Raw genomic sequence first — 27,337 nt, 5'->3', positions numbered from 1 at the left:
TCTAATTTTTTGTATATTCCTATTTGTTGTAGTCCAGCCTGTTGAACACCTTAGTTTAGTCACAAGCGTAGAACATTTGGAATTTCCCCAAAAGACACAATACCTGTAAAACGGAAGAAAATTCTTTAAATAAGCTTGCTTTACACAGTTAGAAAAAATATGAGTAAATGAGACGTCTAGAAAAACACAACGTAACACCAGCGCATGTTATGACAAATTGCAGTAGTGTGATAACAACTATCTTAAATTCACTAATTACAGTTATAAATATGGTTTGCAAGTTGATATAATCATTATAATAAACTGACTATAGTCATCACTTAATTTCAGATTTCTGTGAGATCTAACTTAAAGGCAATCTGTCATCACTCCCGCCGTAACTGGTGTCATAACACATCATATATACAAACAATAGAAGCATTGATGCAAAGCCTCAAAGGGCATCCAAGAAAGAAATGCAGCAATTGACGATTGGTCCAAAAAAAGAAAATTGTTCCATGAATTAAGTATCTTTTATTTTTTTAGCTTTTCTTCGATATTGGGGAATACATTTTTAATGTTTCTGTTTCCCAAAATTTCTAAAAGATTGGGTTTATGCTGTAAGAAAGAAAAAAAAAAAACAATGTATTGCATACATGTAAAAAAAAACTTATAGCAAAAAAAATCAATATTTTGTTTTTAAACCCAAATTCATTTAAAATTTAAAAATAGATAACATTTTTTTCTATATACAAAAAAGCTTCATAAAAAGTTTTAGACTTAAGGAAAAATAAAACCTGAACAAAATTTTTTGAATTTTTTGTATTATGTACGACTGTTGAGACAGAACTTTAATTTTTTGATTTTTAAATAAAAACTACGCTCGTAATTGGTGTAAATGTTTTAAATATAGTTATATAAAACAAGGGTTTAAAAAAGGACAAATCTAGAAATCATTTTTTTTTTCTCAAATTGTTTAAAGTTTAAATCTTAGAAACCCCCTTTATCTTTTAGTTTTTTTTAAACGACCCAATCTATTAAAAAGTATTTTAATATTCTTTTCCTAATTTTTTAAAACCCCGGGCATTTTCCCCTAAAAATTTTATTTTTTTAATAGGTGAAAGGCCGAGGCGTTTTCTTTTGCTTATGTTTTTTTGGGGGCCTTTAAAAAGATTTACTTATATAAAGATTTTCAAAAAACCCTCCCCTTAAAAGGGGAACCCTTTGTTTAAAATTTGAAAGGGGCCCCGGGCTCCATTTCTTTTTGGGGATTTGAATTTTTCTTTTCAGGGAAAAAAAGAAAACCCCCCAAAAAAACGAAATTTTTAATGAATTGATAAAGAAATTTAATAACTTCGTTAAAAAAACTGAAATTCTAATACCATTAAGTTTTGATTATCATGCTTTCTTTAAGCTTGCAGCATTATGTAAAGGTACGCAGTCAAATGGTGTGTTTATAAACAAAATATTCACTGTCCATCACGTGACAAAAACTGCGCAGAAGCTTCATGCTTTGTTCAATTTACAATCATGGTTACCCGATTATCAACTCTACAATATCATGTTCCCATTGTAAAAGTAGTATTTTTGTTTTCGTTTCTCAGGGTTTTTTGTTTGTTTTAGATCATAAATGATTACGCAAATGGAAATAAAAGAAAAAATGGCTACGAACATTATGAAAGTTTAAGGGTGTTTTTCTCTCTTTACAATTTGGTAAAAAGTATTACCCAAAAAAATAGTAATACTATTCTACAATGCTTTTATGGAAACATTAAAGGCACATTTTTTTCTCCTCATGTCAAAGTCAAAATTGTTTGAGAATGTACAAGGAGGAATAAGGAGTATAATAAATATGGTTTATACGAATGAATCGGTCAATCGCTTTATTAGAATGTCTAATTAAGCATATGCAAAATTATTTCAAAAACACGGCCATCCGCTCAGAAGGTCAAATTAAACATATAAAAAGAATTATTTCAAAAGCCACGGCCCTCCGCTAAGAATGTAAAATTTAACATGAAAATGAAACTCTTATAATTATAAGCTATTAACATGAAGTCATGAGTTAGATATTATATTGAAATTATCATCAACAACTCACCCCGTCCATTTCTGTGATTCTGTCAATGCTACAATCATACAAATCACTACAATAATTGCAAACAGATTTCAAAGATATAGGCATCTTGCTTTAATAACATATTGTGGTTTCTAAATAGAATTTATTCCCCCAACTGTCACTTGGATTTTTAAAAAAGAGGTATAACTCATACAAAAGATTAAATAAGAAAAATTGTAAATTTGTTTTCATGATAGATACGAACGAAGATTTCAGATGCTTGAATATTATGTATTGAAATTTAAAAGCTAAAAGTAACGTTTTCCAGATCTTCCACGGAAATTGAAAAGTGTGTTATGATAATTCTTTTGCTGAAAATATGCGACTGGTTATGCAAAAACCACCATGTGAAAAATGTAAACTTTATTATAGGGTATTTCAGTAAATTAATACAAAAAAAAAGAAAAGAAAGAAAAAAATACACAATTGAGAGATACAAAATCAAACATGCGTGAATTAAAATAAAAAAAAAAGATATAAAACTTAAAACTTTTTTTCCAAATGCAATGTAATCGATACATATATGTATAGAAAGAACACCGCTAGGTGGAACATTATATGCCCGAAAAGTGTTAGTCTTGGATGAATAAACAAAAGCGATTGTGACTTCTGTAAAACAGCCATCTTTCACCGTACTCATTTATGAAGGAAATAAATACAATGTATACAAAAATTAAAGAAATTGATACATAAACACATTGAAATAAGTATTACCTCCTTCAAAAAGCAATCCTCCTTCATATATATTAATAAAGTTACTGCTTCCAAAGCACCACCATCAAGTTGTTATCTTGTAAGTAAAAATGCTACGACGGATGGACGGAAAGATGCCAGGGGTATAGCATAAAATAAGCAAATTTTAAGGGCATATACATTAAATTAACGTATTCAAAATTATATGTTATTTTGGTTTTGGAATAATATATGTGGATATATTACCTGTCAAGATTTTATATCACCCGAGCCGTTAGGCGAGTGTGATATTTTATCTTGGCAGATAATATATCCACATTTATTTATGCTTTTCAGTGGATTACTGATTTATCCGTGAAAATTATATTTGGTAATTTCACAGTGAAAATTATCAAAATATAATTTCACTCTTTTCAATGACGAAACTACTTTTTTAAGATTTTCCCCATGTGGTACCTCAATTTTATTTTTGCTGACAATTCTGACAATGTCAGGCTGTTTAAAGAAAAAGCAAAGCTGAAATTGATAAATAACTTAAATGTCAAAAGTAATAAGAAGAAGAAAACTATTATCTATTCATCAAATTCCAATCACCAAATTTCGTCTCTAGATTTTTGTTTCATTTTTACAGTCTGAAAAATACATTCCTTCCCCATGCAAAACTGCTCTTGATGACATTTGGGCATATTTAAAAGTATCCTACGAGCAATAACTGCCGTAATGCTTTTATGAAAAATTAAAAAGCATTGACAGCCATCACTCGAAGATAAGTAAAACAACCCAGCGTTCTTGGCAAGCTTCCAAGTTTTCCATTTTCCTAGCTCCTTTTCTGACTGTTTTCACATCTGTGCAACACTAATTTTTTGTCTGTTACAATCCTCAAATAAGTTTTCTTTCTTTTAAAAAGGTGTACGACTAACAAATGCAAATTATATCCCTCTGACTCTTACACAATTATTTTCCTCCCATGAAATACACAACTTTAAAAATGGCTGCCGCTTACAATTTACAAAGCCAGGTCTAATATAAATTCGCAGTAAGTAACAGAAATATGGATTGATGGTTGGACTTTTTCTCCTACAAGAATTGTTTGTTTTTATTATTAAAACAAGCGATCATTCATATTTTTTTAATAAAATGAATAAATATCACCATCATTTAACGTTGATTGGCGGACTTATTTTCAGCTCAAAACTTCTTGTTTTTAATGAGAAATTCCGACTAAATGGGGCTCTCAATGGGGGAAACAGTTTTAATATTAACGTTAAAATTATGGAAATTTCGTATTAACTTCTTTTTAAGCATAAAATAAAAAGAAATGTGTCTGTTTGTTGTGTAAGATGTAATTTTATTTCGTCTCGTGAACTTAAAAAACAGTATTCTCACGAGTGGCGTAGCCAGGAGTGAGGATACTATTTTTAAAGCCCAATCGATGAAATAAAATTTCATCTTACACACAAACATACAAATATCCTCTATATAACACTCCAAAACCAAAATAATAATTTTATTACCCTTCCCGACGATTTTAAAATAAATCATTGCTACTTCAAATGAAACGTCGAAATAAGATTCCCTTTAGGGTACCCTTTTATCACTACATGACGTCACATAAATACATGACGTATTTTCTTTCGAAAATAACGAATGTAAACAAGAGAAAAGGAGTAGTCTGTTGAACCGATTTTTTGGAATTAATATCAAGCTTTCACAAGGTCATATTTGTTGTCAATACTGGTGAGAATATGTATGATTTATTACTCTATTTTGGTAAATATTTATCATTTGACAGTTAAAGAATGCTTGTAAATCGGAATTTACATCACGTATTATCAAACCGTATGGATCTTTTATTCAATATAGGCCATCATCCTATGAAAATTGAACACTGAAAGCCAAATGGAACTTGTGTTATGCTAAAAACACAACTATCAGTGTTAAGTGACACTTACCTTTGACCTTATGACCCAAATATTTATAGGGGTCTTATTTTCAATACTGACAATCATCCTATGAAGTGTGAAAACTGTGGGCCAAATAGAACTTAAATTATGATCCAGAAACCAAATTGCTAACGGACGAACAGACAGACGGACGGACAGACTCCAGGGGTATAACATAATTTGTCCGAAATTCTTTCGGGCATATAAAAACGAATATCACATTCATAAACTAAAATAATAGCAAACATAAATAAATAGTCAATAAATTGTCTAAATGTAAGGAGTACTCTTCTTTCACAGTCACAAATTTTAACATTTAATCATATATTATTCATGAATATCTTACTCTTAACTCTTCAATGTTCAACTATCTATAACCCATCACCTATATATTCCGTTTAAATACCGTTCAAAACATCCGACACCTATGCCAAAAAGTAAGCAGACTTCATTAATTTGAACAATCGTTTTCATCAAACTTAGGAATATCTGACTTCTAAATTTTGTTTTGTAAGTACTTATGTCATATTAATCATTATTTTCTATACACATACAGCTCTATTATCGTACAATTAATTATTATAAACAACTTGATGACTTACACTCCTGACAATATTGACCTTTTGCCAGACCTTTACAATCACATTTACCAGGAGCCACACACTCCCCAACGGATCCGCAGGTCGGTCTACATATTGCTGAAAAAAAGGTTAAAGGGTTTATAATGGCAAATTGTTTAGAGAGTAAATTCTTTGTTCTGACAGGGGGACTGGAGCAGCAATATTCACACACTTCTAAAATCCTGAAATCAGTCAAGATGTTTCTTTAACTCAGCCTATGCACGTACACACATGTGAGCACACACAAGGACAACCGCGCGCACGCAGATACACATAGACATATGCACTCATTCAGTTGCCAAAATTTAAGATGTTTGCTTCGATTTTAAATATTGGATCGGACATATCAACCCGTAAAATCTGTAGAAATGAAATAATGAATGAAATGTATTAATATTTACGTTGACTGGCTTACTAATTAAGTGCAGTTATATCAATAGTTGATAAAAATAATTATGAAGAATTAAAACTAATTCCGATTTGACACTTTTAATTAGTAGATGACATATAGTTATACTTACGGATGCTACAATTGTAGTCTCCATTGTGAGTCCAGCCTGTTGAACACCTTAATTTAGTCGCATATGTATTACATATGATAATTCTAAACCGAGCGCAATACCTGTAAAAATCCTGTAAAACTGAAGTTAACTATCTAAATAAGCTTGCTCTTTACACGGTGTGCAAAAATACCAACATTTACGTTAGAGAGACGTCTAGTGATTATACAATAACACTACACCATTATACAGGCGCAAGTGATGACAGATTGTTATATTATGATGACAAACATCTTAAATTAACTGACAACTAAGGAACTGTTACACAAAGGATTGAGTTCTTATGATAACTTGTTTTGGAGTTCTTATGATAACTGTCACGGGGTTCCTGGAAAAAGTTACGGGTTTCCGTGGAAAGCTTGCACTACATATATGTATTGTATAATATTTCAGAAAAATCCTTTTAGCCCATATTCCATCGCCTTTTTTTAAAAATTTGGTAGTTTTGAGTAAAATTTCCAAATTACTTGCTCATTCCTACATTCCTAGTGAACTTTTCATTTGTGATTTTCTTCTTCGTTGCTATACTTAATAACCTAATAAACAATGTTAATAATTATAAGCTTCTTACGTTGGCAACTGTTCAACACACCTTCTACATGTTTCACTCTTCCGTACTTTGTAAGATTCGGTGTTGCTGTAAGTAAAGAACGAAAAAAAAACTTCATTTATTGCATATCATACTAAATGATGTGTGTGTTTTCTTAAACTGGCCGTAATGTGACAAGAGCTGCGTATAGAAACTTAATAATTTTGAATATGCATTCTTTAAACTTTAAGGCAAGATCAGGATGGTAACCTGATTATCAACTGTACAATATCATGTTCCCTGTTTTATGTTCATTATGTTTTTTGGGTGTTATATTTTTATTTATTTCTTTTTTTTTTTTTCTTTCTTTTTATTTTTTTTTTTTTTTTACATTTACATACGGTGGCATAAAAGTGACATTTACACATCTATTTTTTATTTTTATTTGTTTGATACTTACTTCGTTTATACTATTTTCTTAAAAATATGTCTGCAAAACTAAAATAAAATATGTACGCACAACTTAAATAAGATATGTCTGCATAACTAAAAAAAAATATGTACGAAAACCCAAATAAAAATGTATCAAAAACAAAATAAGTATCAAAAACAACAACAAAAATGTCACTTTAATGCCACTGTACTTACATGACAAAGAGATGATAATTCAGCAAACAAAAGCAATATATGAGCTGGCTTACGGAAGGTCGGTGGTATTACTCGGGTGCCCGCTCGAGCCTGAAATAATGCCCGGAGGGGCACCTGGGGTCTTCCTCCACCAATAAAAGCTGGAAAAAAATCGACGAAAAAATCTCGGCGGGACGCTCTAGGATGGCCCGACTTGAGTGTACGGTCGCCCATATGGGCTTTCCGGCGGCGACCTTAAATAAACGCATTAAAAAAAAATGAAAAAAAAAAAAACAATGGCTAAGCACATTTTTTAAGCTTGCATGTCGAGGGGTGAAAGCGAAAGAGGTCTAAGTGACATTTTTTCAGAAAATCACTTTTTTACATAAATGTGTTTGAAATCTGTATATACATCTTCTGTGAAAAAATCTTGAACACAACACATTAATTTTTATATATATTTAAAAAATACGGAAAAAGACTACTTGAAATATGAAAAACAGTCAATGCGAAAAAGGTCTAAGTGAACATAGTCACTTAGACTTTTTTCGCAATTATTTTATAAAAAAATGTGATGGTCTAAGTGACAAAAATTATAAGCAGTATTTCATTTTCAGTTTTAAAGTATGTTTATATATGAAACTGTTTGAAAAAGTAGTACTGATATAAGATGATATCATTTTTTGCGTATTTTCATGTATTTTTTTCACTTAGACTTTTTTTTCGTATTCAGTGCTGAAACTGTGTTACTATAGTAATGAATGCATAAAAAGTCTAAGTGGAAAAAATGTTTTGCCTATTGAAAAAAATATTAAAAACATGAATGATATAATTGTTATTTCATGTTATAAAGTCAATTCATTACCTTTTGGGGAAGAGAATAACCCTTCATAATTTGACATTTTTAAGTTATTCTAAAGTCAGTTTAAGCAAGTATTTAAAAATGTATAAGGTGGTTTCCTTCTTCAAAATAATTTGATATTTATTCCAACCTATATTGCATAGTCGGCTAATAAAAGTAGAAAATTTGACAAGTAGTATTTGACATCCAAACAAATTACTGTAAACTGCATAATAAATAAAGTTAAAGATAAATAACTTTTCATGAATCTTCATTGCCAATGTATTTGTTTTCCTTAATTTTGATTTGTATTTCCGCGAAAAAAGCTTATTTTAAAAGGCCATGGCCAATCAAAAAAAGTCCCTTTAAATAGCGATTAGACAAAGTATCTCTGTTTTACATCTAATTTTGCCTTTAAATGGAAGTAACAAACAAAATTTTTTTTTTTTGTGCGAAAAAAACAAATTGTTCAATTTTGGCTTCAAAAAATGAAAGGCAGGTTAATTTTGAAACAAATAAAACTGGAAATTTAACTATCGCACAAATTGTTTTCCTGTTTTACCTGGCCGGATATATAAGGACAACGCCCCCTTGGGTCTGTTTTAGAAATAATCTAAAATTAACCTACTCTGAGTATTGGTTTTTCAAGTGGATTAAAAAGAAAACTGCTTTCCTGTCAATAACCCATTATGATTGGCAGTTTAAAGGGTTGGGCGAGAAGGTGACCTCCTGATAGGCCCGTCAAGGTCACCTCCTGTTAGTGCCGTCAGATCCTTAGTGTAACGTTAATAAGGGGGCAGATTGGTATAAATTAATACAAGTTAACATAGTAAACAGCAAGCAAATGGTCAAGTGATCAATTTGGGTTAGCAGAAGGATTGGTTTGTTTATATAGCACATTTTAATAGAAATTTTGAGTTTTTGACCAAAAACAAATTGAAGAGACTAATAACGATCATACTAAAAAAATTGTTTAATTAAAAAAATACATAAGTATTTAAAAAATGCAAAGTTATGTATCAGTGAAATGATTATGATTATTATTATTTTACTTTTTATAAACCTAACAGTGCAATGAATGACTAATCTAAAGTTGTCATGATTCCTGAACTTAGATTGGTACCCAAAATAAACATTTAATAAACAAATAGAAGCATTCTGTAATTTTCTCATGGCACAATTAGTCCGAAACACAGAAGTAATTTGTAAAGGGCAATGCAATACGAAGGGGAAAGTCAGAAAAATATTCCGGACTTTTGACTTTTCTCGAAAAAACCCATTCAAAAGCTTTTGTAAAAAAAGATCTTTCTACTTTTTTTTAAAATATTCTCCAGATATGTTCTACGCAACTTTTGCCCATCTTGGTGGGAGCTTTTGTAATTCCCTGTGAAACCTGACGTAAACCTATGTTTACAGCAGATAATAAAGCCCGCCTGGTCCTTCTTATTTTTTCCAAAGCAAGTCAATTTTTTTCAGTTCTGGAAAAACAAATAAAAGTCACAGGGGGGCGAAGGTCTGGGCTATAAGGAGGGTGGTTGAGAACAACAATTGCCATTTGTAAGAGTTGAAACTGCCACTGTAGCTGCTGCGATATGTGGAGGGGGCATTAAATAGTGACGAAGGGAAAATTTTTTCTAGTTCTATACCTGGGAAGCATTTGCTTCAGCTTTTCTCTGAGATTTTTCAGAATTACTTTCATCAGAATAGTACTTGGCGGTTGACATTTGACCTTTTTGCATGAAATGAGTAAGTAATCATTCCTCGTGAATCCTAAAAGGTCAAAGAAGCAAATGACTTTGCCAGCCGAAGGAGACAGCTTTTAAACTTTTTTAGGAGAGGGGGACCAGCTTCATTTTTCCACTGCTTTGGGACTGAGGCTTTTGTCTTCAGGTTTTCGGAAATAAATGAACCCCACATCTCTCTCCCAAAGTGATAATGGGGTTTCAAAAACTTATCTTCCTTTCACAATTAAAAACAACTTAAATGTTCATTTGGGGAATTGGTTAACTTTTGGTTCCTTTTTGTTCTGCGGACAGCGTCCTGGCAACCCATCTGGCAATTTATCTTGCTATTGCACTTAGGTGTTTATGTGGTAAATCCATTGTGTTGCGATGCCTTACCGATGCTTTAACCCTTTTTGCCTGATCCTCCAAAGGGTTAACTTTCGATAATTTTTGTTGACAAAAGCTTTAACATTTGCCTAACATTGTTGGGGACACCGCCTCAGTTGGCCGCCAGTCCAATTTGTAAAACCTTATTCTGCCTTCAGAAATGTAGCCCGGTTGAAGGGAAGGGTTTGAAAGCTTATTCTGCGTACACATTTATAGAAATTTTTTTAAGGGCCGCTGAAAGATGTGGCAGGGCTTTGTCCCTTTTTCTGCAACGAGAAACTTTATTACGGCGTTGTTCCCTTCTTTAAACTATTTATTTTAAGCTCGAATTGCTGAAACAAGTTCTTGCAAAATTATATTTAAATAACTTTCTAGGTCGCTTCCTGGAACCCAACCGTAACTGGTGTCATATGGTTTTGTGACCCGTGAAAATGTTGTTCCTCTAACAAAGTCCATGATAGACAAAACACCTTCATTATATCAGAGGGCAAAATCTGTGTAACAAACTATCATTGAAAATAGACTGGACCACAGTTATTTGGCGAATGAATTGGTATTTCACCAATATATTAATTTGTAAAGTAATATGCAATGGAAAAGAGAAAGGAAAGCATGAAAAGTCCCGATATTTTCTGACCGTCCCTTCGGTACTAATGCATCCTATGCCTTCTTAGGGCACCTTAAACATTTTATTAGCACATATTATGAATTACCTGCAGTTTTGCTTTAACAGAATCAGCTCAATTGAAAGGGAAATAGCCCTAGTCAACTTCAATAATGTTCTCTTAACATTTTTTTGTAAGGCCTGTAACAATAAAAATTCGATTTTTTGTTGCGTTTCAGAAGAAGAAATAAGAAACTGCCCAATTTGATAAAATGATTTTTTGAAATTTTATATTTAAAAATTGTTGGCTTATTTTATGTAATCCAAAATTTAAAGGGCCATTTTTTGCCTCAGAAATGCTTTTATTTTTTATTTCTCCAAAAGCTTTTTTATCCCCCGCCGAAAATTTTCCCCGGGGATTTAGAAATAGGTCTCCGTCCGTCCGACCTTCCGTCCGTCCTTCCGTCCGACATTTTTTGTCCGGAGCATATCTCTTAAAGTATTTGAGTTATCAACTTGAAAACTTCATAGGTGGATAAACCTCATTGAGGAGGAGTGCAGTGCACAAGAATGATAACTCTACCTTTGCATGATTTTTGAGTTATTGCCCTTTGTTATTTTTCAAAATTGATTTTTTGTCCAGAGCATAACTCAAAAGCCTATGAGATATTAACATGAAACTTCATAGGTGCATAGATCTCACTCAGGAGGTGTGCACGTGCACAAGAATGATAACTCTAACTTCCCTAATTTTTGAGTAATTGCCATTTTGTTATTTTTCATACTAATTTTTCACCTGAGTGGAGCATAACTCAAAAAGTGTTTTGAGATATCAACATGAAATGTCATAGGTGGATAGATCTTATTGAGGAGGAATGTTGTGTGCAAGAATGATAACTCTTTCCTATACAATTTTTGAGTTATTGCCCTTTGTTTTTTTTTCATGCTATTTTGTCCAGAGCTTATCTCAAAAAGTATTTGAGGTATAAACTTGAAACTTCAAAGGTGGATGGATCTCATTGAGGAGGAGTGCAGTGCTTAAGAATGATAACTCTACCCTGCATTATTTTTGAGATATTGCCCTTTGTTATTTTTCAAAATTAATTTTTGTCCAGAGCATAACTCAAAAAGCCTTTGAGATATCAAAATGAAACTTCATAGGTGCATAGATCTCACTCAGGAGGTGTGCACTGCAAAAGAATGATAACTCTACCTTTTATAATTTTTGAGTTATTGCCCTTTGTTATTTTTCATACTTAATTTTTCAATTCAATTTTTTTCTCAAGAAGTATTTGAGGTATCAACTTGAAACTTCATAGGTGGATAGATTTTTCCTGAGGAGGGGTACAGCACAACCAAGAATGATAACCTACCCTGCATTATTTTTCAGTTATTGCCCTTTGTTATTTTTCAGCCATCAGTATTCACATAGGTTTCAAATCTGTAATCACTATAGCCATCAGTTTTCATTACCAAAAGACCTCTTAAAATGGAATTATTCTGCTCTACTACATATACATTCTTCCAATGAGCAAACACATTCGGCGGGGATGGCCATGTTGACATGGCTCTTGTTAATTTTGATGTACTTTTATAGGATCCAAACATTACTCATTGGCCCAGCTATCTTTTTTATCTGTTGATTTTGGACAATTATAGGTACATGCAGTTTACAATGAACTTTGTATGGAAGTCAAAATAACTAATTTGTTTTTATTTTTCTAACCTTTATAACAAATTATTTTATGTTTATCTCACTACTTTCTTCAGGTTACATCTTCTAAAATTCTCTAAAACCATTATTTTATCATTTGACCTTTCTAAAGATGCTTCTGAGGCATAATGTGCCTTTAAAGCAAATAAACTAAAATTGTATTACATTATATTGGTAATATTGCAACATTAATAAGGCCAGTTTTTCAGGCATAAAAATTTGTGCACTAAGGATCCTATATTTTAGTGCTATTTTATTTAATAAAAGTTGGAACCTTGATGTTGTGACAATGTTGGGCCACGTAAAAGGTGATATTGTGCCAATGGTGCAGCCATAAGAAGCACATGAACTGTTGTCTGATTTTGACAGGTGTAGGTGTTAGAGTCCATATACTTGGCACACGCCTTTTTTGACATAATTTTGTAATTATAAGATCTATATAATGCTACATAGTTTAAGTTTTCAATATTTAAAAATATGTTAGCCATGACATATAATAGATCTTTATATATTTAAAGATTGGATGGATTATTTCATACAGAATGTATATTTAAATATTACAAAGAATGTACAACTCATTAAAACCTATTAAAGCTCAAAAGCTAATTGTCTATAGACTTACAATGTTAATTTATATCAAAATAGAGGGCGTAGCTGCCTTTAATATTGAATAATAAATTAAATGAGGTAACAGCAATACATTAACAATAAAATTAATATAATGTCATTAAGTTTAAGTTATATCCTTTGTGCAACTGTTAAGTAGTAACAAACTCATTGTATTGCATGAAAATAAAGACGATGAATCACTATGTAATAATGTAGCAACCCCATGGATATCAAATTGTCAAACTCTTATAATGATGGTCAGTTAAAGAAAATTTAAATACTAATTTAGTGCTTTTTTATGACAATGCCACAGGAAATGCTTGTTCAGAAAGCAAATGTAAACCATGGGCCCCTCAAAAACTGGCATAACGGTTTGATTGCCTAATTTTCCTATCAAACATGTGATACAGGGTGTTGTTTCTTGACAGCTCACAATAAGCTGCATATCACATTCTATAGTTCATTTTGTCAAATGATTATCATATTTTATTTTATCACTGTCATTAAGCATCATCCTCATTAACAGAGTTGAAAATAGTTTGTAACAGCTGTAACTGCCACTTATATTTTGTACTTGTGCTGTATCTTAAAGCTGTTATAACAATTGCAGTGATTGGTGTTGTATGAATTCAGTGTAACTAAAGGTAACTGTAAATCACTGTAGCAGTCATTGTGAAAGTAGCTGTTGTAGTAATGGTAACGTTTGTGATGAAGTGATAGCTGTTACAGTTACAGAATTATAATATCTGTCATATTTTGCTGTTCAGATTGGAATATTCGTCCCTACGGGACCCGCCCATGGGTGTGTTCCAGAAGGACAGATATTCTGATCCTTCAACCGAAAACATGTGTCAGTTATTTTTTCTTGCATAATCTACCATATTCAATCATATTTTAAATACTTTATCTTAATTAAACAACTTTCCATGGAAATTAATGTCATTACACCCGTAACTAATTTCTTATAACTGCATATGAAATTACAACTTCATTCCATTCGGCAAAGTCATATCATCCTTAGAATGCCATTGTATTGCATGTGACTCATCTGGCACCCCCCCCCCCCCGTAGTCACTTTCACTATCATTGCTACAGAATCTTCAGTTAATACTACTACTATGTGATATCATAGTAAACTGAAGATACTGTAGCTAAGTAAAGGAAGCTATGTGGTTGACTATTAGCTGAAGATACTGTAGCAGCAATAGTGATGTAGTGGAAATAATTGATAATTTAGTGGTTGTAGTACTATAGCAGAGATAGTGATACAAATGTAAGTATTAAAAGTGTAATCAAAGAAGTATATTTCATGTAGTTTGCTGTTGATACTGTAGCAGTTATATTGATAGTATTGAGAGACTACTGGAAATGTTAGCTGTGAATACTTCAGCATTGATAGTTTGTTTTGTCACCTGGACACTGTAAAGGTTACATGACAACTTTCCAGCTTAAAATGGTAAAGGAAGACCATCATTCACTATTTCAGGCACATTTGGGACACCTAAGTAGAACCACCATCCTAGTTGTATACTTTCTCAAATGAAAGAATATAAAGTTCCTTATGTAATTTGAACCCACAGTTGTGAGGTTGAAGTGTTTTAAAGCTGGCCATCTTAACCAATTTACTATGGGATCCCCTAGAAGTGATAATAATAGTAGTGTTACACTTGTGTTAGCTGTTGATACTTTAGCAATGACAGTTATTGTAGAGTTAGACTTGAAGAATTTTTAGCTGTTGATACTGCTACAGTGATTTCTTTCAGTTAGAATTGTGGAATTGTTAGCTGGAATTGTTGCAGTGACAGTGATTGTAGAGTTGGACTTGTGGAATTGTTAGCTGTTGATACTATAGCAGTGACAGTGATTGTAGAGTTGGACTTGTGGAATTGTTAGCTGTTGATACTATAGCAGTGACAGTGATTGTAGAGTTGGACTTGTGGAATTGTTAGCTGTCGATACTGTTGCAGTGGCAGTGATTGTAGAGTTGGACTTGTGGCATTGTTGCATGTTGATACTGTAGCAGTGGCAGTGATTGTAGAGTTGGACTTGTGGTATTGTTGCATGTTGATACTGTAGCAGTGACAGTGATTGTAGTGTTATCTTGTGGATAAGTTGCATGTTGATACTGTAGCAGTGACAGTGATTGTAGAGTTGGACTTGTGGAATAGTTGCATGTTGATACTGTAGCAGTGACAGTGATTGTAGTGTTATCTTGTGGAATAGTTGCATGTTGATACTGTAGCAGTGGCAGTGATTGTAGAGTTGGACTTGTGGCATTGTTAGCTGTTGATACCGTAGCAGTGACAGTGATTGTAGTGTTATCTTGTGGAATAGTTGCATGTTGATACCGTAGCAGTGACAGTGATAGTAGTGTTAGACTTGTGGAATAGTTGCATGTTGATACTGTAGCAGTGACAGTGATTGTAGTGTTATCTTGTGGAATAGTTGCATGTTGATACTGTAGCAGTTATAGTGATTGTCGTGTTAGACTTGTGGAATAGTTGCATGTTGATACTGTAGCAGTGGCAATGATTGTAGAGTTGGACTTGTGGCATTGTTAGCTGATGATACCGTAGCAGTGATAATGATTGTAGTGTTATCTTGTGGAAATAGTTGCATGTTGATACTGTAGCAGTGATAGTGATTGTAGAGTTGGACTTGTGGCATTGTTAGCTGTTGATACTGAAGCAGTGGCAGTGATTGTAGAGTTGGACTTGTGGCATTGTTAGCTGTTGATACTGTAGCAGTTGATAATGATTGTAGTGTTATCTTGTGGAATAGTTGCATGTTGATACTGTAGCAGTGATAGTGATTGTAATGTTAGACTTGTGGAATAGTTGCATCTTGATACTGTAGCAGTGATAGTGATTGTAGAGTTGGACTTGTGGCATTGTTAGCTGTTGATACTGAAGCAGTGGCAGTGATTGTAGAGTTGAACTTGTGCAATTGTTAGCTGTCAATAATGTAGCAGTGACAGTGATTGTAATGTTGGACTTGTGCAATTGTTAGCTGTTGATACTGTAGCAGTGGCAGTGATTGTAGAGTTGAACTTGTGCAATTGTTAGCTGTTGATAATGTAGCAGTGACAGTGATTGTAATGTTGGACTGTGGAATAGTTGCATGTTGATACTGAAGCAGTGACAATGATTGTAGAGTTGAACTTGTGGAATTGTTAGCTGTTGATACTGTAGCAGTGGCAGTGATTGTAGAGTTGGACTTGTGGAATAGTTGCATGTTGATACTGAAGCAGTGACCATGATTGTAGAGTTGGACTTGTGGAATTGTTAGCTGTTGATACTGTAGCAGTGGCAGTGATTGTAGAGTTGAACTTGTGGAATTGTTGCATGTTGATACTGTAGCAGTGACAGTGATTGTAGAGTTGAACTTGTGGAATTGTTAGCTGTTGATACTGTAGCAGTGGCAGTGATTGTAGAGTTGGACTTGCGGAATAGTTGCATGTTGATACTGAAGCAGTGACAATGATTGTAGAGTTGGACTTGTGGAATTGTAAGCTGTTGATACTGTAGCAGTGACAGTGATTGTAGAGTTGGACTTGTGCAATTGTTAGCTGTTGATACTGTAGCAGTGGCAGTGACTGTAAAGTTGAACTTGTGGAATTGTTGCATGTTGATACTGTAGCAGTGACAGTGATTGTAGAGTTGGACTTGTGCAATTGTTAGCAAATGCAGTGATTGTAGAGTTGGACTTGTGGAATAGTTGCATGTTGATACAGTTGCAGTGACAGTTATTGTTATTTGTTTTTACATTAGAATTGAAGAACATAATTTCTTCCAGTATCTGTTTTAGTGAATATCTTATGGTTATCAACTAAAACTTCTGTTTATGATCACAACTACACAAAAAATCCATTATTTTAGAAACTGAATGCAATAATAAATATGTAGAAACCTAAATTAGTCTTAGAATCTTATAAACTTTAATATTATTTTCCTTCAAGATGAAAGTATCTGGTTCATATGGTTGAATGTCACTTATTTATCAGGCAAGTTTTAAATGACCATTTACTGCGAAAAAGGTCCAAGTGAATTTTTTTTTAAATTTATATTATTTTCTTTCCAATTCTATATTCAGAATAGTAAGTAATGATTAAACTTATTCTGTATTGAGCATTTCTATCTTAATAGGATGTTTATTTCCTGTTTTCTGTCACTTAGACTTTTTTCGCATTTACCAAATTTCTGATATTTTGACAAATATTGAGTGCGAAAAAAGTCTAAGTACATTTTTACAAATATAATCTTTTTCTTTCATTTTTTTTTTCAAGTAATTTTTTTAAATGTACAATATAACTGATTTTCATTTCAGAGTACACAAATAATAATTATATATATAACCTGAAAAAAAACAGGACAGTTTTTTGTCTCTCCTGAAAAATTTACAAATATGCACTTAGACTTCTTTCGCTTTCACCCCTCGATGTGTTATATCTCCACAATTTTGTCAGAAAATATTACCAAAAACACAAAAATAATCGACGATGCTTTGATTTGTAAACATTTAAGGCACATTATGCCTTAGAAATTCATATATCTCAAATCGTTTAAAATGTCAAATCTGTGTTTAATAATGTTTCAAACCAGGATTTATAGCATGTATAATGTAAAACAACTGAAGAAAGCAGTGTTAAACATGAAAGGTAGCAAAATTTAATGTTAACACATAGGTATTTTTACTTCCATACAACAAACTAATTCACATGCCAACAGAGCTAAAGAAGCAAAAGATAGTTCATCTATACGGCAACTGAGTTTTTTTTTAAAGAAACTGTGGCAATATATTAAAAATAACAAGTTATTAAGAAATAATAAAGATAACATTTCTGAGGCTTAAATGGGCCTTTAACATAACGCACATATTATTAAAATGTGTTCATTGATTTTCGTATGTTAAAATTCTTGTTAAATAAAGTAAGATATCTTTCGCATTTGTATATATGGTTAAGTTTGTCTGCCTCTCAATTCAATAAACGTAGGTTCAAAACTTCCGTGGGTTACGACTATATTTCGTAATAAGAAACCAGTACAGGTCAAATATGATTCAAGCATATTCATACAACCGAGCTTAAACTAAAAACATGCTTTTACAAATGATGTTTCGAAGAGATAAAAGTTTTCTTGTCGTTTATTACAATAAACTGTTCCGCTTTCAAAAAGATCTAACAATACGTTATCACGTCCATCATAATAAGAACAATAAACAAGGAAAGAAACGAAAGAAAGACAATAACAAACATGATCCCAAAAAATGTCTTTCTTTGTCCTGAGCATGAATTTTTTTTTATCAAGTTTTAAGGGAATGTTTTTCGTTTATTTGTTTGTTTGTCTTCTTTGTTTGTTTGTTGTAGTTTTTTTTTTTGTTTTTTTGTTTTTTTTTTTTTTTTTTTTCAAATTTGTGGCTCTGCTTAACTTGTGCAATACAGTAGCTAACAAAATAACTGTTTTTTATCCTTTTTTCCTTTATAACATGTCTGACAAATTCTTTACAATGCAATACCCTATCATACAATACAATACAATGTAATACAAAAATGTACAAGTGCAAGTCTATGCATAGTGAAACAATGCTGCTTTATGAAGTGAAATACGTCCCTTCCTTTTTTCTGAGAGCATAATTTTTTTTAATGCAGCATGTTTCCAGATAAGCGACAATATTTCGCTAAAATCAAACTTGAAGAGTTTATGAAAAGCAGAAAGATTAAAGATTTGCGTAATAATTTGCATGTCATGGTCTATTAAAGGTTACTTTTTCATTATGTGTAACTATATTTCAACCGCGTTACTAACGTAGTAAAGGCATTTTGCATATTTTGAGCTCTTTTTTGTAATTCACATGGGTTAAAAGGGCATTGATAATGGGTAAATAGCTTTCTTTTGGTTAATGTACAATATTATGCTTTTGATTACATTTTCATAATTTTCAGGAAAATAAGCATTAATCTGGAAGCGTGCTGCTTTAATGGGATGTTACACATAGTATCACATTGTTAAAATGTCATCATCACCATCATATGGTGATACAATATGCTTTAATAAAATATTGAATTCTTCTAAAAAGCTGTGTTCGGTGTATATTATAGAATTTATTAACCGAAACCGTCAATGAACGAGTCTTTAACATTTCTAGTTTTACGAGAATCAAGAGATACAATGTAATTTCAGCATTTTAATTGGTTTAAGAAATGTATGTGTATGGAATCATAGCCACAAATATTCACCAAATGCGGCCTTGTAAATTATACACCTTATTATGCGGAGCATTTTTTTATTGAGATATTTTATAAACTGAAAATATTGACAGGCACAATAGCAGAAAGTAAAGATACTGAAACCAGAATGCAACTATTAAGAGCAGACGACACGTCTATATTGTGAAGTGACTGAACATTTTGATGTAGAACAATCCCTTTTGTCTCACATCAAAGTAAAAAAAATTGTATGAAAAAATATGCACGAGTATAATAAATATAGTTTACACGAAAGATACGGTGAATCGCTAAGAATGTCAAATTAATGTCAATATAAATTTGCAATCAAGTCTTTCAAGTTATGAAAGTTTCACAAAAGCTTTTAACATGAAGTCATGAATCAGACATTATATCATAATCATCAACAACAACTCACCCTGTCCAATTCTGTGATTCTGTCACTGCTACAATCATACAAAACACTACAATAATTGTTAAAATTCTTCCATCCATTTTGTCTCCTCTAAACGACTTCCGCCCTCTGATAATTTACCTTATAGGTTTAAGTTTTATATACTGTTTCAAATTTACAAAAGGAAGTTGCGATGTATGTAGGGCTAAACAAACAAAAATAATAATCAGTGCATTATTTTCCTTATTTATCATTCTCTCATCATGTACACCATCTAAAGCTTAACAAAAACTTGCTTTTTCTTTTCTTACATTTTCTAAAAACGTCTTAAAGCTGGTTTATAAATACTGTGTACACAACAATATTTGTTTCAATCACTTTGATCACCTCAGACTAAGAGATAAGTGACACACTTGCCAACGTTCTCTAATGTACATATTAGATTTTCCTTGCACATAATCATACTCGATTTTTATACTGAAGTTTGAAGACTTACCCAATTTTAGCACAAAAATTCCCCCCCCCCCCCCCCCCCCCCCCAAATTTAAGGATATTTTACTGGCAATAATAACGAATATTTCAGAACCAATAAATTGTCTCAGGACAAAAAAAAATTCCTATATTTTAAAAATCATTCACAGCCCACAAATGTGCTCCAATCTTATTAATCAAGCCTTGTTTTCGAGTCCATACTAAACCCGTATCACACGCTATATAGCCTTGTTTTTATTTCAAGCGTCCAAAAGGGTCATATCAGATCTACACCGTACCCATCTATGCTCGTTATATTTTTTTGAGAGTCCAAAAGCTATATCAAATCATTATTCGAATTGAAGTAAGAATTATCTGTCTAAATGTTAAAGAATAGCGAGAGGTCTTTAAAGCAGCACGCCTCCAGACCCATGCAAATTTCATGAAAATTTTGAAAATGTATTTGAATGAGTCACCAAAAGTTAGCAATTTACATATTATCAATGGCACTTACAAACCACAAAAACTACAAAAAAGTGGTCAAAATATACATAAATAGCGTCTACTAGTAACGTAGTCGAAATATAGTTGTAAATACTGAAAATCAGTCAATAATCGAACGTAATATGTAAAATATTAGTTGAATCTTGAAACCTTTTTACTTTACCTTACATCTTCTTACATTTTTCATAAGTTTTATTTTATTGAAATATTTTGACTCATCTGGAGGCATGTAGCTTTAAAAACGATTAAGAACACTACTGAATATAATCATGGATGCAAAAACATATATATAAGACTCGGCTTGTGCCCTTGCAAAAGAATTCAATATTGTACTTAACATTGTTCAATATGCCATAGTATTGTAACTTAATGCTTTCGCGGACGATCAGCTCTGATCATAACGGAGAACAGGCGTCAATTCATAAACACACTATTGTTTTTATAAAATAATGTTATAAAATAGATAGCCAAGATATAACAGTTTTCAAAGTTATAGGCACTTTGTTCTAATTACATGTTGTGGTTTCTAAACAGAATTTATTCCTCTAACTTTTACTCGGATTTTTAAGAAAGAGGGATAACTCGTACAAAAGATTAGATAAGAAAAATTGCTACTTGTTTTTATGGTATGTACGAACGAAAATTTCGGACGCTTGAAAATAATGGATTAAAGACGCTTTTCGGAGTTTTCATATAGACATATAGGCAAACTTAAAACTGTTCAATAGAATTTCTTTGAACTTGGCATGTTATTAGAATATAATAACAGAAACATTTTTAACATGTTTAAGGGAAAAATTTGGGTCACCGTTCTCATTTTCGAGTAATCTGCCCGACATAAGGAATTGCATGTAATTGGCGTCCGCGACGAAGCGCGACGCCCCTTATGGAATGAAATCAGATTTTGTGAAAGGGCTATTGCAACTTCTCGGGCCTTTTCGTCTGTCATAATAGCCGATCATTATGATTGGTATGAGGGTGTTTGATTATCAAAATTGAAATGTCGGGATATGTGCAATGAATAGCGAACTGGAGAATTTCGCGATGAAAATATTTTCAAATAAAATGGTCTTATCCGTCAATTGATCGCGCTCTTCGTTTTTTTTTTAATTAATCATGTGGGTTATTATGTATGTTACCAAAGATCATGATGAACAATGTCTTTTGTCTGCCCATTCATAATTGATATTCAATTCTGGTAAAAACCTATTAACCATTAAAAAGTATTTATAAGAATATCATGTCATCAGATGTCTACTAGTTCATCTTCACTTGCTGCATTTCTTGCTTGGACGCCCTTTGATGCTTTGCATCAATGCTATTCTTGTTATGTCTTGTATTCAACAATAAAAAGAAAAACATTATCCAGAAGTAAAAACAAGAATTCACTTACGTATGTATAAATTATCTGCTCTTTACATGGCCTCAAATAAGTAGAAAATTATAATTCAGGGGCAGATAACTCAAAAACGAGAACGGTGACCCCAATTTTTTTTCGTTAAAAATGGTGCTGTTATCATATACTATCATCACGCCAATTTTAAAGAAATTAAATTTTGCCTATATGTCCATATGAAAACTCCCGAAAACGTCCTTAAAAGCTAAAAGTAGTGTTTTCAAGATCTTCCACGGAAATTGTAAAGTGTCTTATGATAGTTCTTTTGCTGTATATATACGACATAAAAAAGGATGAGTTATGCACAAAACACCATGTGAAAAATGTCAACTTTATTAAAAGATGTTTCAATAAAATTATTACAAAAAAATACAAAATTGAGCGGTACAAAATCAAACATGCATGAATTAAAATAAAAACAAAAAATAAATAAAACTTATTTTTTTTTTCAAATGATATGTTATCAATACATATATGTATAAACAATTGTATCATAGTTTGGGGACCTTTCTGTTGAAAATGTGACAGAGATAAATCGTATACATATACATGCACAGTGAGTTAACTGGAGTGCAGCTATTAGTTACCCGCACTCTAGAGCATCATGCCCATTGATTGGTTCTTTTTGTCCCGGGTTTACATATTGTGACGACGGAGAAAGGGATAGCGATGGAAATATCATATTCAGATGCTCGTTCATTGGCTACTTTTTGTGGGGTTTCATATTGTGGTATCAGGGAACGTGTTTTTATGTTTGACTATGATACAAAAGAGAAAGAACATCAAGACACTCGGCAATATATGATTTTTACTCGGGGACTACGCCCCCTCGTACAAATCATATATCCTCGTGTTTTGATGCTCTTTCTATTACAAATCACATCCAGAAAAAAAGTAATAGCAAGCAAAAATAAAAATAATTAATAAATGTTTTTATAGTAAGCTTTTCTTGCACATTAACAAATTAATACATTTAAGCATACATTCTATTTTATTATTCTACACTTCTTGTAAAACTTAAATCATATGTTTAAGTTTATCACTAAATTTGTCACTAATTTTATAAGAGAAAACAATTCATTGAAAATGGTATTAAATAAAAGGTAAGGTAGTAAGGTAGGTTGGTAGACATGCATGCCGGTAGTGAGTCAGGTTATTGGGCAAGAATGTGTACAGGTGTGTAGGGAGGTAGACAGACGTGTAAGCACAGCATATAGGTAGTCAGGCAGGTAGAAATTTACATAGTTAAGCAAGTAAACAGGCAGGCATGTACATTGTAGGTAGGTAGGAAAGTAGGCAAGAAAAAATGCCAAAAAAAATAGGTATGTAGCGAGGTAGACAGAAAAGTAGGAAGTTAAATAAGCGGGTATATTGTGAGGTAGACAGACAAAGCAAGCAAGTAGGTTGGCGAGTATAGGTAGGTAGTTAAGCAAGAAGGCATTAAGTTGTTAGGCAGGTGAACAGGTAGGCATTTAGATATAATAAAAAAAATAGATTTACAGTAATAAATAAGGATGTAGGTAGGTGGGTAGTATTTATATCTGTTAAAATAAACATAGTTTATATAATTAAAAGATGCAAGACATGCACATCAGTCAAAACAGACTTAATTAAATTGTCAAGGAATCAAATTATACATGTATGCACATATAAAAAATAAAAATATGACATGTGCACTGAGCAAAGTTAAACAAAATAGGGCTCTTGTATCAATCCATCACAGAAGACAGTTCTAAATTCATAAGTGCCCAATGTTCCAACCGATAAACACATCTTAAGAATAGCATACATTCTTTTTTTTCTTTTTTTTGTCAAGGAACGGCGAAAATCATTTTGACTTGGTTAATGTTATATAACATGTAGTTTGAATTCTTACGGAATGCTTCATGAAAACGATTTGGTAAAAGTCCGAATATCAATTGCTTGTAATTTTCCAATAAATTCCAACTAAGATATCGTTTGATATATTACATAATACGGTGAGTTATTCAAAATAATACTTAATACTCCATTATACTAAACAAAGAAGACAAAAAATGTTGATAAAAGTGAAATTTCGGAGATTTTTTGGGAGTCTCTGTCGTCGTTTTTTTTTTTTTTTTGCTTTGTTTCTTCTTTAAAATTACACTGTCACAAAATCTATATAAATAAATGTAACTGCGCAGTAATCCTGTTAAAATTGAGATTCATTTTAGATTCTATGTTGTCGGACTCGTGCCTTCACTTGTTCGAACTGTTGTAGATGTAGTTGTTGGTGACACGTACCATTCATTGAAACTCGGGGAGCAGATCACCACACCGGGTATCTCGTTTTTCCGGATAAAACGATAGTCGCTACACCACGAAAGTCGGCAAACTGGTACAGTATTTTCCGTGGAACATGTCAGATTGTCAAATCTATCCTTATTCAAACTAAACACTTTCCGTCCGGGTTTTAAACAGTTGGACTGCTTTGGAAAACTACAGTCTGCTTTCTGAAGATTGAGATAGTCTGCTGCTTTTTCTGAGCAGTTGAATACCGCATATCCCGGCTCTCTAGTATGACATCCTGAAAAAATGAATTCGTTTCCATAGTAACAACGTGGACATTATAAATATCAACGTTTTTCAAATCGTCATACGGTGACTATAAATCAAATTTATCATATTTTAGTTAAACTACATGGTTTTTATTATTGTTATCATTATTATTATTATTATTATTATTATTATTGTTGTTTTTTTTTTTTGTTTTTTTTTGTTTTTTTTCGTTTATAGAAATCAGTAAAAAATTTATATAATTTCTTGATTCGTCGGTTACACACGGTATATATTTCTTACATACTAGATTATCTAATTTAGTATGCACGGAATATATACCGAGGGTATCCGACAAGCACATCTTGATACTTAAGTCTTTTATGTAGAAATCATATCAAATTTAACTTAAGACGACAAGTTTAAAAATATTCATCAAAAATGAAATGAAATATCTAAAGTGCAATCAAATCTGGAACATTTAACGTTATGTTTCTGGTCTACTGTTTAAGACAAAGTTTATCAAATTCATCAATTTATTTCATCAGTATGTTTAGAAAAATAGCAACTGATCTGCTGAATTTCTAACGTTAATATAAACGTTTGAAGATTTCCTCGATTATCAATGAATTTTACAGACCACAGTTCTGCCGCCGCATCGTTCCTTGTCAGGTTGTCAACCAGTTGCTGTTAACTTCTGTACAAGCAAGAGCATAGGTACTGTAGAAAAGATTTCATGATCAGATACAACAAAGGTGACCTTAACCGTCGCGGTCACCCGATTTACAGTACAACAAACTACAAGTTGGTCTGGCTCTATACTGGTGGAAAGGCTAACTAAAAGGTTAAGAATTCAACAGAACAACGAAAAACTAGCATACTTGATTCAACACCACAATTAGGCAAAGTGTATCTTTGTTCCTTTTTCACCACTCTGTTATCTGGGCGCTTCGCTTCCATTTTACAAGCCAGAAATGAGTAACTTTCCACCAAGTTGTCAGGCAAGGAGCCGGAACAGTCTATCATGTAGCCGGCATCGTCAGTAAAATTCCTTTTACATTCTAGATAACCTGCAATGGATATTGAATAGAAAGTAATTTATATCACTTAAACCGTGCACATTTGAAGATATACTGTCAAACCTTTAAATAACCGAAGTAGGTACATGTATTGTGAAAATGAGTTTGGTTTAATTTCTGCGTAATCTTATAATAAGTTAAGGCAAACTTTTGAATGTCATCAAATGAAATATCTTACTATTTAGGTTTTGTACGTTTCCAAATTTATTTTTGTAGATGGTAGTGTGGTAGTTGTTGCAGTCGTTGTGAATGTTGCACGTGATGTCAAACATCGTCTCCAGACAGTTACTGCTGCCCTTTAACTGTCTCTGATTCATCGACGTTACCAGTGTTGATTCTGTACAGGAAGGATACAATCATGTTATCAGTATTAAGTGATTATGAATAATATATACATTCAAACTTGTGTTAAAGACCACCTCCAGATAGGATCATCGTGTCAATAAAGATCACTTTTCGTCAAACCTTCATTATTCAAGCAGAACAAAATTTGCTCCAAATAAAGACCACCTGTCAATAAAGGTCATGTTCCGTTTATCATTTTGATGGCCTTTGTTCACAAGTTAAGCTGTAACGAAATTGGGGAATTGACTGGAATTTGGCACGAACCAAGATGAGTTACGTAAATCTTCAGAAATAAAACATAAAAAATATAATTCAGTCACGAATTAACTGCCCTGTTTTCTCTGTGACTTTCGTTGCAAGAATGCCTTAGTTGAATTTATTTTGGCAGATTGGTACTTCACTCGGAATATTTTGCTGTTCTGAGAAAGTTATGTTAATTAAATATGGCGTCAGTATTCTGGTTATATCAGTTTCTGGGTACTTTGGGTTATTTTTGTACCCCTTAAAATAAAAAAATTTCTTAAAACCCAAAAAATTTAAGGGGAATTTTAGTATTTTAATGTTTTTTTTTACATCGAAATTTTCCCATGTTTTTGTATGTTTATGTTGTATTTTGGGCCAGAGGTATATGTAACAAGAATAAAGCCTTAACTTTTGAACTATAAGGAATTGGTATTTTAATAATCTTACAAAACAAAACAAAAAACAAAAACAAACAAAAAACACAAAATTATTACAAACGTACTTAAATTAAAAAAACTTTCAAATAATTGTCATAAGCATTTACATAATGAAACGTAAAATGGTTCCGATATTATAATGTTATACACTTGATTTTGATTGTCAACTGAATCTCTTTTGTTTTCATTATCTGTTCACGCCAATATAAAAATGAACTGACACTTGTAATACTTTAATATTCGCACATATATTTTCTTAAAATTATGTAGTATAAAACGTTTCACACGGAATACAATGAAAATGATAGCGAATGGCTTAATAATGTACCGAAAGTCGAAGTGAAACAATGGCCGAAAAAGCAAACCTTTCATGGTGAATGTAACGTTCACATGCGCTGTGTCTCTGCCATTACTATCGCGAAATATGACGTCATATGTTCCTGCTGAACTACATTTGGCCATCGAGTCACCTTTTACAAATATTTCATGACGACTCGTTCCGTTTGTACCAACTATGACCTCCATTGTATAATAAATGTCTGTGGAAATCTGTATGAATAAGGTATCTATGTATTGAAATATATGTTTAAACAATAATCAAATAGATGCACACGTTTCACAAGTAAACATACAAGCGTATATTGTAAATTTGTTTACCTAATTTAAAGCCCTGATCCTAAGTAGTTAAAATTGTTTTGGAATATGGGCAGCATGCCATTAATATCGTGCGAAGACAGAAAAAGTATTGACTTAACTGATTCTGTAGAAAACTGGCTGTC

General features: G+C 32.3%; 2 protein-coding genes across 2 annotated transcripts; both read right to left on the bottom strand.

Annotated features, from left to right (window-relative positions):
• Positions 1-1,952: 1,952 nt before the first annotated feature.
• Positions 1,953-19,746, bottom strand: LOC132739997 (hedgehog-interacting protein-like). Its single transcript, XM_060727848.1, has 5 exons — positions 19,591-19,746; positions 6,486-6,551; positions 5,876-5,976; positions 5,337-5,432; positions 1,953-2,108 (listed from the first exon to the last, which is right to left on the bottom strand). Exons 1-5 carry the CDS (start codon positions 19,665-19,667, stop codon positions 2,077-2,079), a joined length of 372 nt encoding a protein of 123 aa, XP_060583831.1. The 5' UTR covers positions 19,668-19,746; the 3' UTR covers positions 1,953-2,076.
• Positions 19,747-22,256: 2,510 nt separating this feature from the next.
• Positions 22,257-27,106, bottom strand: LOC132739998 (uncharacterized). The gene is made up of 4 exons (XM_060727849.1): positions 26,924-27,106; positions 25,712-25,870; positions 25,336-25,524; positions 22,257-24,485 (listed from the first exon to the last, which is right to left on the bottom strand). The coding sequence occupies exons 1-4, from the start codon at positions 27,081-27,083 to the stop codon at positions 24,136-24,138; spliced, it is 858 nt and encodes a 285-aa protein (XP_060583832.1). The 5' UTR covers positions 27,084-27,106; the 3' UTR covers positions 22,257-24,135.
• Between the last annotated feature and the right edge of the window lie 231 nt (positions 27,107-27,337).

Source organism: Ruditapes philippinarum, unplaced genomic scaffold, assembly GCF_026571515.1.
Source record: "Ruditapes philippinarum isolate M1 unplaced genomic scaffold, ASM2657151v2 ctg11861_1_1_1_1, whole genome shotgun sequence".
In the NCBI taxonomy this organism is placed as follows: Eukaryota; Metazoa; Mollusca; class Bivalvia; order Venerida; family Veneridae; genus Ruditapes; species Ruditapes philippinarum.
This window is presented reverse-complemented; position numbering and strand designations above follow the sequence as displayed.